General features: G+C 35.3%; 2 protein-coding genes across 4 annotated transcripts in view; both read right to left on the bottom strand.

The window, feature by feature from the left end:
• Positions 1 to 209: 209 nt before the first annotated feature.
• On the bottom strand, positions 210 to 598 carry LOC143914082 (uncharacterized). Its single transcript, XM_077434173.1, has 2 exons — positions 577 to 598; positions 210 to 505 (listed from the first exon to the last, which is right to left on the bottom strand). The coding sequence occupies exons 1-2, from the start codon at positions 596 to 598 to the stop codon at positions 210 to 212; spliced, it is 318 nt and encodes a 105-aa protein (XP_077290299.1).
• A 7,746-nt stretch (positions 599 to 8,344) lies between these two features.
• The window catches only part of puc (dual specificity phosphatase puckered), a 65,798-nt gene continuing 56,100 nt past the window's right edge, over positions 8,345 to 18,042 (bottom strand). For all 3 annotated transcript variants that reach the window (XM_077434912.1, XM_077434914.1, XM_077434913.1), the window contains exon 5: positions 8,345 to 10,598. In XM_077434912.1, the coding sequence (XP_077291038.1) occupies positions 10,369 to 10,598 (230 nt within the window). In that variant the 3' untranslated portion in view covers positions 8,345 to 10,368. The remainder of the gene's footprint in view (positions 10,599 to 18,042) is intronic.

Genomic DNA, 18,042 nt, shown 5'->3' with positions numbered 1-18,042 from the left:
CAGTAAGATGATATAAAATGTAGAAATCGCCATGAAATGTCACAAATCAACACTACTATGGTTTGTGTGTGTCCAAATGACTTTTCCATCTATCGCCATACAAGCAGAAATACATCATAACATTCGATGCGATTCAACATATTCCATTTCCACCCAAACACCTTGTACTTCTTTTAAATTAAATAATATTTTAAATTAAAATATGTGGTTTACAATTCTGTATGCCTGGATGGGAATCTTTTGAGCACGGCATGATACAGATTGTAAAACGCATAGATTGAAACGCTTACTATAACACATAGGGCCGATCCAAACACAAAACTCAGAAAATTGCCGTTGATAAGTCCAGCACCTCTCAGAGAAGTAGGTCTTCCCCTGAAGAGTTCAGATGTATCAGCTCCAGCTGCTTTTCTCTCTCCCATCAACTTTTTCATCGATTGAAGCTTTGCTTTTAGCTCGTCCACCGATTCTGTGACATCGTGACCGTCCCCCATGTCATCGTATCCTAAAAAATTTATAATAAAGCTATACATAATTCATTTTCTAAAGCACTCTAATCTATCTGGGTGTACTTACCGTCGAATTTGTAATGATCCATCGTTGAGATGAGATGTCCCGTTTTGACGTTTACCAAACGAGAAATCTTATGCGCAAACTCGCATCTGCGGATTCTGCGTAGTGGTCCTCGCTCTAAGGACCAAAATGCAACTATATCGATCAGCCATTATCTCCCTACATACATACATACATACATACATATATTAGTCGAAAGTTTAATTTAAAAAAAAAATACACACACAAACTTATTCGGAAAATTAGTATTGGTAAGTCTGCGATTAGTCATCCATTGCATTGTGGGGGATTCATCCCAATAAATTACCCCTTTTGTGACGACCGGCCTATTTATTGAATGACACATCATTCGCAGTTGATATTAATGTTGAACGTAGAAGTAAAACCCTTCTTATTTATATTAAAAATCTGGTGAAGTATATTGAATTTAATTTTTAAAAATGAAGATAATATGAGAGTATCAACCCTTTTCCCGCGGATGACTGCTATAGAAGTCATGCTTAAAATGCCAGTAGCAAGAATGGTGTGACTCATTGTGTAAGCAAAATACAGTGGTACATGGCTCGTGTTTTTTTTTAGATAATTTTGCACATGAACAAAACGCTGCTAGGTCAAATCTGTACCATTGCGTCTCTTCAGAAACCTCACCCCTGAGTGTTTTCTGTAATATTTCATCCTTCTATTGACATACATAGGTTTGACAGTGATCAATAACGTTGATTCCCATATTTTAAATGTAGGAGAAACTTATCGAAATAATAAGATCGTACGAATTAACATGACACGAAAATACGCCCATCACAGTCGGAAACCACGACCGCCCTCCGTGCCGCACTTTTGCGTTTGTTCTTACCATAAAACCGTCTGATATGTAGTTCATCAATTCAAGCTTTAAAACAACAACAAACTTTATATACATATAATTCAGTGACACGTTCTAAGATTATGGGCCGCCCCATTTCTTCAACTTTCACAAGTTTGGGCAACTTCAGGCAATTTGGCTAGTTTCTAGAGAAAATAAAAGTGCACTGAGCTGAAGGACGAGTAGATATGTACAGGATTAAGCAAATTGAACACATAAGGCAACGAAGAACAATATGTATATATTAACGGGAAATGTACTTAAATCATAATTTATTAATATTAAAATTATGTGTATATACTTATATATATAAAATATATATATAGGTACATTTAAATTGAGGAAGATGCACACTCAAGGGGGGGTGCTCTTTTGGGGTCGTTCAAATTCTCACGATTGAAGGGGAGACCTTCCTGCAGCCACGACACGTGGCCATTGTTAAATGACGTCACATCCCATAATGAAAATTCACCGGAAAATCCACAGATATAAACGGTTTCGCCTAAAATCCCATGCAAACTAAATCCATCGAAAACACACATAAGAAAGTATTTATTATTTGTAGATTTCTAATAAGCTAATTGAAATATAGTGTATCTGCGTTATATTGAGCTTTTTCGAGAGATGGACTTTGTCTGTGTATTCTGTAGCCGCCCTTGCAGCTGCGTCTCATTTCAATTAGTGATGTCATCCAAACAGACAATGGCAACCACCCCCTCACACGATGCACTCAATATAAAAAAGAGACTCCCAAGCGCCACCCCCTCCTCCCTGTCGACTAACTGATGACTAATATCCCACTGTTAGTAAGCATGAGTAATAAATCGTTGGGTCTATTTATCTACATATGTACATGGAGATTAAATAGTTGAATGTTAGATCCAATATATAATTTCAAAAGGGACTTTGTATGTAAGTATGTATATATTGGGAATTTCGTAAACAAGTCAAAATTAAGGATTGTAAATAGGTTTTTGAGCTCTTTTTCCTATTATGCTTTAGATTAACATTAGAATAATATAATACTGTGATTACTAACCAAATTAAATTAAATTGTAAAATAGAAAATGATCAGTAGATCAGTAGCTATTAAAATAGATATAAGATGTATTGTGAACATAATTTCGTAATAATAAAAAGCATTTAAAAATCAAAATCAAACAATTCAAAAATTCTATGACGACGAGTCAATTTTTTTTCGATTCAAATACATTTAATAAAAAAACAAATGAATATTTATCATTAGATTCGCCATGTTTACGTTGTTTATATTACAAATACTGAGCAAAGCCGGGTAAAACAACTAGTATTTAATAAAAAATACGTACTTCTTGAAAATTAGCGCTAGAATATAATTACATTTTTCTGTAATTTGAATTCAGCCTTAGTATATTAAATATACCAAGGTATGTTAAAAATTGAATAGTCAGTTCAGTGTGGACCCCATTTTCATACTCCATTGACCATTACTCATCAAATCCAAACTATTAAGAATATTCAGGTATTTGTATAGGCATGTGAATGTTTATATTTCAAAAATTGTTATTATTTTTAATTCCTGAATCAAATCGATTACATCTAATATATATGTAATTTCGAAAGATACTTTGTAAGGTTTGGGTTATAGAATCCGTGATGTTATCGAAAAAATCTAATTTTCTATGGCGACGATTTCGATTCCTTTTTCTGTTCAGATTTCAATTCCTTTTTCAGTTCCGGATCTCGATTCCTTTTTAATTTCTGGATCCAGATTCCTTTTTCATTTCAGGTTCTACATAAATCCCGATTCCTTCTTGAGTTTCGGTTCAGGATTATTTTTTTCAGTTTGTTTTCTGATTGGCTGTCGTTAATTTTTTTTTCGATTCGAATAAATTTTATAAAAAAACAAATGAATGTTTACTATTAGATTAGCCTTATGTTTAAACAGTTTATATTATAAATACCGAGCCAAGCCGGGTAAAACCACTAGTATATAATATAATAAATAATGACTAAACAGATTAATTTGTTCTTTTTTTCTTTTTTGGTTTAAAGATGATTAGGTCTTTAAATATATAGAAACAGACGGTTATTGTAGGTAAATATAATTAGGTACTTTCGCTATATATATAAATCAGTACAAAACATGAGTTTTCACTTTCGCACTATGCTGCAAAGCTCTAAAACGAAAGCTGTGGGTGTAAATGACCCACCCGTGCACATCATAATCGGGGTATTAATCCCCCGGTAGGGTATCTGCACCCTCGTGGAAGCTGTAGGGTTACGTCATCGCGATTTTAGATGAATCATCGTCATTATTCAATACATTTGCCTCACAGTGTTTGCTCTTTAACGCTGTGAAAAAATTGCAAACATATCCCCTCAAACAAACTCGCGAGGGCTGAACCACCCTATCCGAGTCTCGCATGTCAAATCTGTTCATCTCAAGCATAACCAGATTAATAATTAATAAAATAGCATCAATACATTGAAACGTATCCCATCTACATATCATTTCATATATAGAACATTAAAAAATGAAAATAATAATTTGGAAATGTTTAACTATGTTATTCTTTATCAGAGCTAACATGTATGAACTACACTTAGATTTACTATCAATAATACTCAAATTTATTGTGCAATATCTAACTTTTCGTATATGTACATACATAGTATGAATCATAACAAAAATGGCTATCTCAGTTTGCTGAACCCAGCGACACCCCTTCCGGCGATAAGATGCACCACTCCAGCTCTTCCTGTGTTTAGTCATACCCTTCTGTGGTTTGAAACCCACTCAAATCTGCAAGGGTGAATGCTATGACTAATAAAAACTTATGTTGAAACGGTCCCGTTTCAAAAAACAGGGGGAGGAAGGGCGATCTGAAATGTTTGTCGTGCTGCCTTTGACAGTTTGACAACTATGGAAAACTCCAAATCTCAAACACAACTTTCTTTTATTCCACAAGAAGCTTTTAAGGTTGTCAGGGGATGAAAGGGACATAAATCGGTCCTTCAGAGTGCTACTTTTATAAATAACACACTCTTAGTTTTCTACGTCCATACGTAATCCCGCGAAACCTGCTATTTTATCAAATATTTAGAGGTAAATATAATTAATTTCCATACACTGGTATTCTCTTAAATATTTTGTTCAAAAAGTGGATAAAATATAATTTCGATTTATTCAAAAATCTTGACGTCATAATATCCCATTTACACGATGTCCTACAGATAATCGATCCTAGTTGTGAAATATCAAGCTTTCGTGTGGTGAGTATGATTTGAAACTCTGATTAATCAAACACATATGTACATTACTGTTTTTTTAAAGCCGGTTTGAAAAGAAAACCTCAGTTTGAAGAAAAAGTTATATAAAAAAAAAGTTTTTTAAAAACATACCTCTTCTATAATTTGTATATAAAATTATTATTTTGAATAAAAATACCAATAAATTTTTTTTACTACCGCCATCTATGTTTAAAACTAATAAACAAACGGTGGATAAACGTCAACGACTATCTCGCCGGGCAGATTCCAAACGCGTCTTACACGATATTTTTGCACCATCGTAATGGCGGAGGATCCATTTACTTATATTGATGACCAAAATGAGCAATATGGCAAAGTATAAAAACGATCGGATAAAAGGCAAACTTTTTCCTGAATTGTAATCGTAAGTGAAACGTAAAGGAGGCATGTAATAATAATAACAATATACCGTCATTTCATTTTGTCACTGAGTTAAAGCGTTGAATATCTTGGCTAAGGATGAATCTGCTTTTTACAAGGTTTATATTAGTTGTTATTGTTTCTCGCACAACATCTAACCTTTTCTTATATCTGTTTCTTGATATTAATTATGATTATCATGGTTTCCATTCAATTTTCACGTATGTTATTAGAAGTCAAAATAAATTAGATACCATACGGGAAATGGTCTCTGTATGATGCATCAATATTCTCACGAGTTTTTCGTACTTATTCATTATTTTTCTCACAATAGATACGCCTACACATCTAAATCATCCAATAATACTACGAAAAAATTAGTGTTCTGTTTTGGATAGCTATCGCGCCCTCAAACTTGAATGCATCTGTTCCGGACGTTGTTTATGACTCACCAGGCAGTTATCAACGCTCAATCTCCCCTTATCACCCACACACATTACGCCCACAAGATAAGACCAATAATAGAAAATTGTATTCGATACCGAAGTTGTATCAATTTGACATTTTTTGTTTGTTTACTCAATTATTTCAACAAATTGAAAATGGATAAAAACATTACAATTTTTTTCATCATTTTCATTGATTCGGTCAATTTAAATCTTATAACACTTACCGCCACTGTCACTTACCTTTTTGAATGCTCTTTAGAGTCAAATTGAATCTCAGAGACTCTTTATTACGGTAACAATGTATTTATGTACTTACTAGCGGCTTTTACCCGGCGTTGCTCGGGACTCTGTGAAGACAGACGATAGAAGAGAAGTGATTGTGGAATGATTACATGTTATACATATGTATATTTTAAATTATTCAATTGTTTTATTTTTATTTTTAATAAATAACTTTTTGTACTGGTAATCTTTTTTATCTTAAGATAGCGTCAGATCATTTTTTATAAACAGCTGATTACATGTATAGATTCTCTGGATTTCATAGAATACTCGTGCCAAATTCAGTGAAGATTCATGGAGTCGTATAGGAGCCCATTGGATACATACATCGCTTGAGTTTTATATACATATATATATATATATATATATATATATATATATATATATATATATATATATATATATATATATATATATATATATATATATATATATATATATATATATATATATATAGATAGATATGTTGTTAATTATTATAAAATTTTATGAGTTTGATTTTTTGGGTCTACCTCACGGGACCGAAAGTGAAACGCCCGAAAACGCAAATATCGGTAGGCAAAGAACGAAAATCGAAAGATCTTAAGTCGAAAGATAAAAAAGGTTTATCCATGCACCCTTTTTTTTTTGATCTTTCGATTTTCGATCTTTGCCTTCCGATATTTGCGTTTTCGGGCGTTTCACTTTCGGGCCCGTGAGGGAGACCGTGATTTTTTATATTGTACAAAAAAGATTCACGATGCTTTCATGTAATAAACTGTCATATGTGTAGATATTGTGTATTAAATATGTTTGTTATCTAGCCTAACCTATTCGAACAAAACGATATGGTTTATTGCCACAATTAAATTTCATATTATATCATATACATTGCAGTAAGTTAAAACTCAATTTATTGTCCTGTGCTTATCTTTGACTTTAATCGCAATTTAACTAAGATAATCTAATCATTTTATACTTTGTATTTATGAGTAACAATTTGTAAAAAGCTATTTAAAATAATCAAATTTACATATGAGTAACCCATCTCCATATAAGGTCATCACCTGAGGGCTATCAAATGATTTGTGATGATTACAATTCAACCGTAAATCAATAAAGGCCTATCTGTCAATTAACAATATTTTGGTAAACAGGATCCGTTATCATCAATGAGTCGAGGGCAATATTTTTTTTCAAATAGGGGTAGAGAATTCAATATATCGACGCTACCCCAAATGACTGTATAGATCGAATAGCTATAACGCAATAAAGATGAGTCTGTCATCTTATTAGAATGATAATATCGCCAACTCATTGGCCCCTTTAAAAAGATCTCCCTTTGTTTACACAATAAGATACTTTTTGTATGACTTTTGTGTGTCCAAAAATAAATACACAATACATCTAAGATGTGTTATTTGTAAAATATGTATATATGTGTACAATGAATTCTATCAAAGGATCAGTTGTACATGAAATGTAGATACATGATGGGAATGATAAGATTTTTATATTTTATTTATACAAAAAAAAAACAATCAGTATCTACATAAATATCTGATAATGGTTTATAATGCATGATCCATTGGGGTTCAGAATATGTATTTATATTAAATATACAAATATGGATTTGTTGGGGCTGATATCTAGAGAGGAATTTATTTGGCTTAAAAGAGTTCCAATATTATGAGTCAGTGGTTGTCACCCCGAGCTATCACAAATGATGGTTGTGTGCACGGGGATCGGGGAAAACAATTTATAAGGGTTGTTTGGCCAAAGGGTGATAAGTGAATCAGACGTGAAGTCTTTTAACACGTGTCCATTCTACCTAATCTCTGTCACAGTGGCTGAACACTCATACATTTCCTTAACGGATAAACTTGAAGGGGGAGACACGCTCCCCTAATATCGCATACATACATAAGTATATCAAATCTATTTTAAACATCGTTAGAGCCTTAGACTATTCGCTCATGTGCATTCAACTCAACCTTCCTGATAGGAATCAAGGTGATGATTTCACTACACAAAAGAGCGATATTTTATTTTTCAAACAAAACAAACCTATCAAATCTTTTAAGATTGTTATTTTATTTTTAAACGCGATAGTATTGATTGATAAATCAATTTTTTTATAGTATCTCTTTATATCTTATATATTTAAGTCCATCTGTAATACATATTCGTGACAACGAATTAACATAATGTTTACAAACCTCCTTTACGTTTCACTTACGATTACAATTCAGAGGACAATTTGTCTCTTATCCGATCTTTTTCATACTTTGCCATATTGCTTATTTTTTCATCAACTGTAGATCGAAAGAATTCTTTGCAATCCTTGATTTTTTTTCTTATTAGTAAAGTGTAGTAATTATGTTGTTTTACATATTTAAATCAATTTTGATCTAAGAAAATCTGTTGATTCAATAAATAACATATCTTTCTCGCTTTTCTTGTAAATATAATGCATTTATGTTGTAAATCAATTTTAAGATTGACTATGTACATCTATTGAAAATGTAAATAAAACAAATAGCTTCATGTAAATACTTTTTTTAATTTTTTCTTAAATACAAATAAAGAGGCACATGTGAATAGTGTGATTTTCAAATCCATCTCATCACAATAAAATGGTATATCGTATATAAAAAAAAACAATAAAATCCTGGCTGCAACACTATGAACATTCTAAAAACAGTGGTTGTAGATTTATAACATATTTTACTTAGCAGCCAAATTATAAAACCACCCCCTACAAACTAAATCAAAACAATATGTCCACTATCTACAAAAAATATATAAATTTACATGATTATAAATACCAAAATTTTTAAAAGATTACTATATAATGATTAGAAATTTTACTCCCAGATACAATCTAATTAATTTTTGGTGTTTTTTCTCTCTAATTTATTAACATTTCAGTAATGCCATCAATTGATACAATTTCGATGGCAAGGCAATCTCCGGCAACTTACACAAATATGAACGCTGTGAGCAAAGACATCATTGTCGTTAACAAAAATGTACTATTGACTCGACACGCAACCTTTACAAAAAAATCACAAAAAAGCAATATTTAATTTTGTTTACATAAATGTCAAAATACGCTATATGTAGCACATATCTAAAATTACAAAAGAGTTCGGTGTATAAAATGATATACAAATATCTGAAGGCAGTGTGCACGATATGGCCTGATAAAGTGTATTTTTTTTAGATAAGTATAAATTACATAATATTTAGACACTGTACAATTTGACAAGCGTCATATTAGAGGCATAGTAAACAAATATGTTTGTTGTCTTACTTATTCATAATAAAGTTAATAGTATAATAATATAGTTTACAAGAAATATTAACACAGCCTTGTATCCCAATAGACTAGATTTTTCTGCCTGTCGTCTATTCAGACGCACGGCACAGTAAGGATAACTTAAATGACTACAAATATACAATGAAATTTTAAATAGTATAATGCTAGTGATCAGTATGAATACGGCAAACTTTGGCCCTCTAAATATTCGGTATTGCTCCCAAAACACGAAAAAAGCAAAAACACAAAATTACATCTATCATTCATCGGGCAAGTACTGGTGGTACAAGTCCTATTTATTACATTACATATTACACACACTGGGCACTCATGAGTCAGAAAATATAAAACATTAAAGAATCCAAAAATCTTATAACTCAAAGTAAAAACTTCAGCGACGAAACAATTACAGCTTGTTCCGTTGAACTATTTGATCTTGAATATTCATGGATTTGATTGTAAGCATGAGATCCAATTTTTTTTCGTTTGTGTTTGTACTGTTACTAAATAATAATTTTGTGCTTATTGTCTTATAACACAATTACGTACTGGTGATTTATAATAATATATCATAACATTATGCATATTGTTTCATTGAATACTGATATGACAGGAGAGAAATACAATATAATATTTACAATGTACAATAAAAAAAAAATAACAATGTAGTGAAACTGTTAATAAGTGAATACATGTGTGTACGTATTATGTACATATACTCATACTTACATGTATATATCGAAACCCGTAAATTCCTATTGATGCTAAATATCGTTCATATCAAACTAAGCCTATATACAATCAGTTCAAATTCTATATAATAACAAATAAATAAAATTCCTCCTACTAAACACATATTCGTTTTTCGAGTTTTCATTCCGTTTAATCTTAGCATTATCTAATGATAAACATTCGAAAGTGAAAACTAAAAAATAATTGATAATACATGTTTTTACATACTGACTTATCAAGTCTTTGGATGTTCATGCTTTCATAATCTTCGTACGATTCTCAGTTTGAGAGGTCGGACACCATCCGACGGATGACCGAACACTGCTAAAACCTAGAGAATGTCCTCGTCAAGGGATACTCTGCATTTTTTGGCACCTAACACGTCCCACTAGACAGGTGCTTCTGACCGTCGCGTCTCTTGATCTGTGCGTCGGAGAGATGGCATCGTGGAGCCTGTCTGGCATACGCCTGGAGATGCTGCGGGCCGAATAGCCCCGGCCACTGATCGCATAGCCTCAGGAAGGACCAGCTCCGCCATCGCGCAAAGTCTGCTCCAGCTCTACCAGCTGTCCCATGAAGTTCAGATTGGGGGATATGATGGGACGAGCCGACTTGACTATTTTGTACGCATCCACCATCGACAGACGCTGGTATCTCATCAGGTAGGCTATGGCTATCGTCGCACTCCTAGAGACTCCCGCCTGGCAATGTACGAGAACACGGGTACCAGATTTCCTTGCATTTTCTGAAACAAATAAAATATACCATTAATACACAAGAAGGACAATTTAACACGTTTATAAATAATTTTTCCCTTTCATACCAAAAAACCAATACTTCCTTTACACAACGATTAACATACAAACCGCGATAGTAATAACGATATCACAATTCTTCAACATGATAAACTACTTAGGTACATTTCATGTACATATATATGAAAAAATATTAATAAAATACAATTCTTACTAGTTATTTGTACATATGTGTATATATTCAAATATGTTCGATAGTTACAAATTTTGAGTTTTTTTTAAGCAATAAATTTTTGATAAATTTCGTAGGCATACAAATAAAACAAGCAATCTTAACCAAACACAGTTACAACACACCGTATATACCTGGTGAGTCATCAACCGGTGGATTGACACGTGAAAGACAAGCGCGTTTGCCAACGGATTATATTTCGAACATTTTCCACGCGATACTTTCCACCGAGTAATTTTCCACCATTTACGTTACATAACAGGCATGTAATAGCTAATAGCAGATAATACACAAGAGTCACGTGTAGCATTTTCAAAATCTGTCTACGCGCTCCAAGTAAATATCTCCACGTTCATTGACAAATAAATACCCAAGAGAAAATATATTCAAGAAAAAAAAGACAAGGCGCATATTCGAGCATATTAGCATTGTGACGGGCGGAGATAATGCGTAATTTTAACCAGTTTTAACCATTTTCCACTGCACTGCCTTTTTGTTTGAACGTCTCTTAACCAAATAGTGCGCGTACACAGTGTCTTTTTTTATTGCAAATAGTGTAGCAATTTGTTCTTATAGGAATTTGATTGGCCCGAACACTTGAACCAATTACAGCAGATGGCGTGACGTCACACGATAAACACTAACGGCATGTGCTCGATGCTAATGACAAAACTGCTTCTTCATATTTATTTTAGCGTGTATCTTGACATCAAATCAAACAAAAGCATCACAGCGAGCGTTGTCGATTGTGTGACATCTCCCCTAGACCGCGGGACACCCGATAGCACATCGATGAATCATCATCCCATGGAAAACGTTCAAGAACGACAATAACCAGCATTGTAACCAGCACACGCGTAGTATTAACATGACATTGACTATACGAAACAGTTGCTCAATATTTACAATCAAATCGATCATGTGGGATTTATAAAACGGCATGTACATGTGAATAATCTGTCCCAGTGGTACATGGCATAATATCATCATAAATAATTTAAATTTGAGAATCTTAGATAGATAAAGGGAGTGTCGATGAGCAGCTGGTGCACGGCTGGAGCGGATGCTGCGGAACTGCGCACAACTAGGGTCTCGACAAATGTTGCACAACGTACCGATGTATACATATGTACACGACAAGAAGAGAGTGTAAACAAAAAAAGAAAACCTTCACAAATGACGACGACCTCCGAAAAAAGAAAAATAATCGAGGAAGTGCAAAGATTGAACTGAGAGAGGAAGTAAAAGCCGTTCGAACGATACCCAACTGTCTGTGTGATTAATATAGCAAATATGCGCCTATAGGCAAACACATCTATCACGAGACAAATACAGGAAGTGTGTAGTTACAGTTCGGATTGGCATTTGGGTTGTTCAACGACTTGTATCATGGGAATTGTTCTCCAGCAAGCATTGTGCATAAGTTTCAAACAGATAAATAACAATAAAAATATATGTAACACCATCACATCTACTATATCGCTTACTTGTGACATAATTAACGACCACAAACCAACCTCGCATGTGAACAATCAGCAACAATAAGTAACTTTTTCCAGATGCGCACAAAAACCGCAATCAAACTTTTATCGAGCGTCCATTTTAGACCACGAAGAAAAAATCCAACCACAGAAAAATCATTCGATTGCGAAGCATAAGTGAATGGAAACAAGGAATAGAAAACTGTCCGTTGAAAAATAGACTGATAACAGCGTCGAGTCAATTGAATTTCATGTACATACAAACTATGAATAAACGAAGCGGTGGCAATAACAAACATAGATAAAAATGTAGAGCGGAAGACGATAAAATTAAACACGAGCACGTATCAGTAGAGAAGCAGCAACAAACACCAAAACGACGATTGGAACTTTGAAACAAAATGCAAAGTGCAATGCATTCAGAACGAAAGATTGTGGAATGAGATAATGCGCAAAGTTCGTGACTGATGATGCCATGTAACGATAGCGACCCTTCAGCTGGAGGATGCAAGAAATTCAATGACATTCGTTACAATGCATGCAAATGCCTTCTCGAATGCATTCAAAATACATTTCACATATGTATGTAGTGCCATATTTTTGGATTTAAATGGTATTGTATGTATGTACATACATAGATAGTTAAAGCCCAGGGTCACGCGAGCTCGAGTGAATCCGGCATCTATTATATTATGCATAGTAGAAGAGAAGACACGGTAATAAAATATATTCAAAATAGTCGTTTCCAGTTTTGAGCAACATATTCGGCGTTTTGTTTGTCCCAATGGTCACACAGTAAGGCCGTTCAGCAGCTTTCTCGAGTGCCGCTGGCAAGGCAGCTGAGCGGCCGTCGTGCAGAACCGGTCTCGACAACGCTGCTGTTGACTCATTCCTCGACACAGAGCTGGTGAAGCCTTTCCCTGTACAACTTGAACCCAGAAGACTACGGCGGAAAGCCATCGCAACGATCGGCTTGACTACGCCTGAAGAAATCCAACCAGAGCGCCGTTTGCGCAACGTCCTTTACGCAAAAACGTACACAGTAAACACAAACAGCGAGTAAAAAAAAAAGTACCAAAGAAGGAAAGCGCCCCCATCATTGACAGCATGAGAAAAATGCACTGTGTTGAAGTGACTAAGTCGCGATGAAACACACTGTAGTCATTGTGTCTGATAGGTCTGTTTACACAACGCCGTGATGGGACATACAATCCTGTAATAGTTAAACAAACACTCCTTATCGTCCTTGCGTGAATCATCCACCCTCGAATGTTATCGAATGACTAATAACACCGTTTCATATAAGTACACCGGTTAACGACAGCATAGCATCTATGTATTATAGTATAGATAAGTATAGCCTGCAAATTCTCGGTGGTCCAACGCTACCCCTCTCGAGTATCCAAGGCAAACGAGTTTCTCACGACAGGATATCAAACGACTATTCACAACCACCGAAAGCAGTTTGAATAAAAGATTCTTGTTCAAAACGCTGCAAAATAAGCTATTTGGAAGCGTACACCATGAGAAATCTGATCCGAAGCATTTCGCAGAATTGTTCAGGTCCCCCTTCTGAACGAATGAATTCATTCAGAGTTCATATCACGCAATGGAGCTACTAGTTGAATGAAACGCTTTTTTTTATTTCGTTTAATACAATTGTCGTCGGAAATCCGGAGAATGCATCATCATTTCAAAACCATTCATCTGGCAGTGGATAGACTCCATTCATTACGGCAATTAAAAAGTGTTTTCCCACGCATAAAATGCTAAATTTAAACGAGTCCTCATGAATCACAAGCATTCTCTACAGAAAGCATGATTTAGCTCGAATATATAGGGCTTTCTTCGTCAAATCAAATCGCCAAAACTTTGCCGTCCTTGGGAAATGTTTCTATAGATATGTAGCACCTGGTCGTTGTGTCAAAGCGAGCAACAGATGTGACCAACGTGTACATATCAAAGGTGTTCCCCCTTTTAAAAACTGGAACATTTGCTCTATCCGTTATGAGTCCCATTGTTGTCCGTTGAACCGTTGCGTATGCGTCACACACCATCCGTTTGATCAAAATTCATAATGCACTTTATTTTGAGTTGCACTCGAGCGAGAACAACTGCATTTCGTTGAAATGACGCAACAGCAACGGCAATCGGTAGGCAAATATCGCCGATTTCAATCGTGGAAGGGTAGCAAGCAGTTTTTCAACGGTGCGTACGTGACTCATCCCAGTCGGACACATTTAAGGGGGTCCCCCATGACCGCCTGGGGTTAAAATAATACACAATAACCTTACAGGATCTGCAGTTCACCCCCATTACCATAACAATTATCCCGAATGCGTCAGTGTCGAGTTAAACAACTTACTACCCCTGTGACGAACCAGACCCACCGAGGGTAAATCGCCAGCCGCAAACGACATTAAAAAACACAGCCACATTTCGGGCTATGAGTCATCCAGTTACAGTTCATAATAATAATAATAATAATAATAGTTTTTTATTCCAGACGATGAGGAGAATAGTGCAATCCCCAACGCCCATATAAATAATATATAGATAATAAAAATAAAAAAAAAAAAAAAGTATTGAAAAATAGTTAACAAAAAATAAATAAATAAATACATAAGTAAATATATAAATATTACTGATAATAAATAATAATAATAATAAATAATAATAATAATAATTATAATAAATAAATAATAATAAATAAGTCTAATAATAATAAATAATAATAATTTTATGTCTATTCAAGGCGGTCGGTGTAGCAGTTCCATCCATCGAACATACAATGAAGAATGCAAATGAGAAGATGCAGCAGCAAGAAGACAATTAGGCGATAAAAATATACGAAGACGTAGAGAGGCCGCTCTCATCCTGAGAATGGCTTCAAAATGAGGCACATGCCCTTCTACAAACATTTGCGACGCGCTACAGCTCCTAGGTAACCCGAAAAGAGCACGGTAACAGTTGTTGTATTGTACCTTTATCTTCCTCATCGTCTCCCGCTTGTATCTGGTCCATAATTCACCAGTATAGAGGCTAGTACAAAAGGACATAAATAATTGTCTCTTAACCTCTACACTGGAGTGGAAAAATCGTCTAGCCAGCATATTTGCCCTTACACAAATGGCTCTTCTTTGTCTTTCGATGTCACGGTCATCAGATAGATCCTCCGTCAGCAAGTGTCCCAGATACTTGACTTCCCTAACAGTTTCAAGATTACGCCCATCTAAAATAATGTTGGGGACGAAATGAGGACCTCGACCGTATCGGAAAATCAATACCATGGATTTACTCGTATTATACCGCATATTATGTTCTGCAGCATAACTCGAGCAAACTTCCAGGAGGCGATTCAGAGCTGACGGAGAAGGCGCCAAGATCACCATGTCATCCGCATAGCTGATGTGGTTACTGCATATTCCTCCTATGTGGCAACCAACTCCAGTCTGTCGAAGGCGATGTGAAAGTTCATCCATGTAAAGGTTGAATAAGCCAGGAGACATTGACCCACCCTGTCTAACCCCGCACTTCAAAGAAGCGGGATCAGAGTATGAATTCCCCCAGCGTACATGGCTGAACTGATTCCGGTGCCAGGATGCTAAAAACCTCACGATTTGACTTGGAGCTCCCCTTTTTAAAAGTTTGGACCAAAGTAGATCATGATCCACTCGATCGAAGGCCTTGGATAAGTCTAGAAAACAGGCGTATACGGAAGTTTTTCGCGATGTATAAAAATCCACTACCTGTTTTAAAGTGTAGATGGCCATGTCCGTCGATGAGTGCTTCTTGAATCCAAACTGCTCATCAGCTGACAAAAGGTAGCCACTTAATCTGCAACTCAATATCTTCTCTAGAATTTTAGATAAAATGGTGGCTAGAGCAATAGGACGATAGCTGTCAATGACTGAAGCATCAAGCTTTGATGACTTGAGGACAGGAACAATAGTCGTCCTTGAAAACTCTTCAGGTACATGTTCATGCAAAATCATCACATTGAAAAGCCTTGCTAATATGATGAAGAAATTCTTACCACTATGCAGAACATGATCCGTACTAATGCTGTCCCAACCAGTTGCTTTCCCTCCAGACATTGACCTTAACGCAGTTTCAACTTCTTCGCCAGTTATGACGAAAAACGAATCTTCTGAGATAGACATAACCATATCAGCCCTGCCCATCAAATCCGACTCTTTGAAATGCTTGCTAAACATATTGGCAATACTCCGATGGTTGTAGATTCCATTAATATGTACCGGGATAGTACTGTTTACTGCTAAAATAGCATTTGTAGCATTCCAAAATTGCTTGAATTCTTTATTTCTATGATATAGGGCTATCTTGTCCATAATACTTTGATTAGCGTTGCGTTGACATACCTTCAGTGCAATTTTAAAAACATGCCTAGCATGACGACGTCGGTCGGCAATTTCTCCTGTAGAAGGGCGGCCCGCTGCGACCCATTCTATAAATGAGTTCCTCGAATCTAGGTAGCGTGCCGCTACCTGATCGTTCCAACCAGGAACCACCTTAAACCTCTTATCATTATACTGATGCGTTGGTGAAGAAAATGATGTCGAAGCGGCATTTCTCAACACATCTACAATCGAATGATAGAGGTAATTAATGGAAGTCCTATGCTCAGTATCAGTGCATTTTCTCAAATTGCAATTTTGAAGATTATTATCACATACAATACGATCCAAAGAGTTAATTACTTCTAGTGAATATGCAATTATGTCGGAAGGGTTGCGTGGCATCCAAGTTGCAATGTCGCGATGACGATAATTGTGATATGGTCTCGAACGATTCAGACCATTCGAAGCAATTATAACAAAAAGCGGACGATGATCTGACCATACTACGTCAGTGTGGACTTTAAAATCTTGAATGGATCCTAAAATTCCTTCAGATGTGATACAGTGATCCAACCACCGTAAGGAGCCGTGTGCGTCACTAACATATGTAAATGTATCAGATGGAAGACACGCATAATCATGAATCCTCAAATGATTTTCTTCACAGAAGGATAGTAGTTCGTTCCAAAATAAAGAGCCAGGATGAGCATTAAAATCACCCATGACAATAAAATTCGAGCGACTATGATCTTCGATAGCGGCATTAACAATGCCCAAGCAAGTAGTAAAATCTTCAAAGTTTTCTGGTTTTGCCGTCGGCATATATACATTAATAATTAACAATTCAATATCACCTTGCTGAATTTTAATGCAAAGTAATCTCGGATTATGAAGGTCAATTTGGGTGACTGTAAAAGTTTTTTTGTACAATATACCAACACCACCATAGGGACGTCCAACTAAAGGTCCATTACCGCTGTCCACTGCAGATGTACCAGTGCCTTCAAATGATGGATGGAATCTTCTCAAGTATACAGTTTCAAATTCTAAAAACCATGTTTCTTGTAACAAAATAACGTCGGCCTCATTACATAGTTTGGAAATGTAGGATTCAGTACGTCGAAAAGAGCGACAATTATAGCTGACGATTGTTATTGTTTTGTCCCCCATTAATATAGTTTTTTCGGAAACGTCGGAAAACAATTCCGGTCGGCCATAAATCTTGCACGAGCAGTTTTGTTGCATTCGTGGCTTCAGTTGCAACAATGAAAGACTTGAAACCACATTTTGTTCGAGATGGTAGTTCTTTTAAGGTGAATTTGAAATTTACTTTTTTCTTTAAATATCTACTAATTATTTC

This window comes from Arctopsyche grandis, chromosome 7 (genome assembly GCF_051622035.1).
Source record: "Arctopsyche grandis isolate Sample6627 chromosome 7, ASM5162203v2, whole genome shotgun sequence".
Taxonomy (NCBI): domain Eukaryota; kingdom Metazoa; phylum Arthropoda; class Insecta; order Trichoptera; family Hydropsychidae; genus Arctopsyche; species Arctopsyche grandis.
The sequence above is the reverse complement of the archived record's forward strand: the minus strand, read 5'-3'. Positions and strand labels throughout refer to the sequence as shown.

Excerpts from the sequence above, each read along its gene's own strand:
- LOC143914082 (XM_077434173.1), bottom strand. The coding sequence starts at position 598 with ATGGATCATTACAAATTCGACG. Across the intron at positions 506-576 it reads GGATCATTACAAATTCGACG|GATACGATGACATGGGGGAC; the intron begins GTAAGTACACCC and ends TAAATTTTTTAG.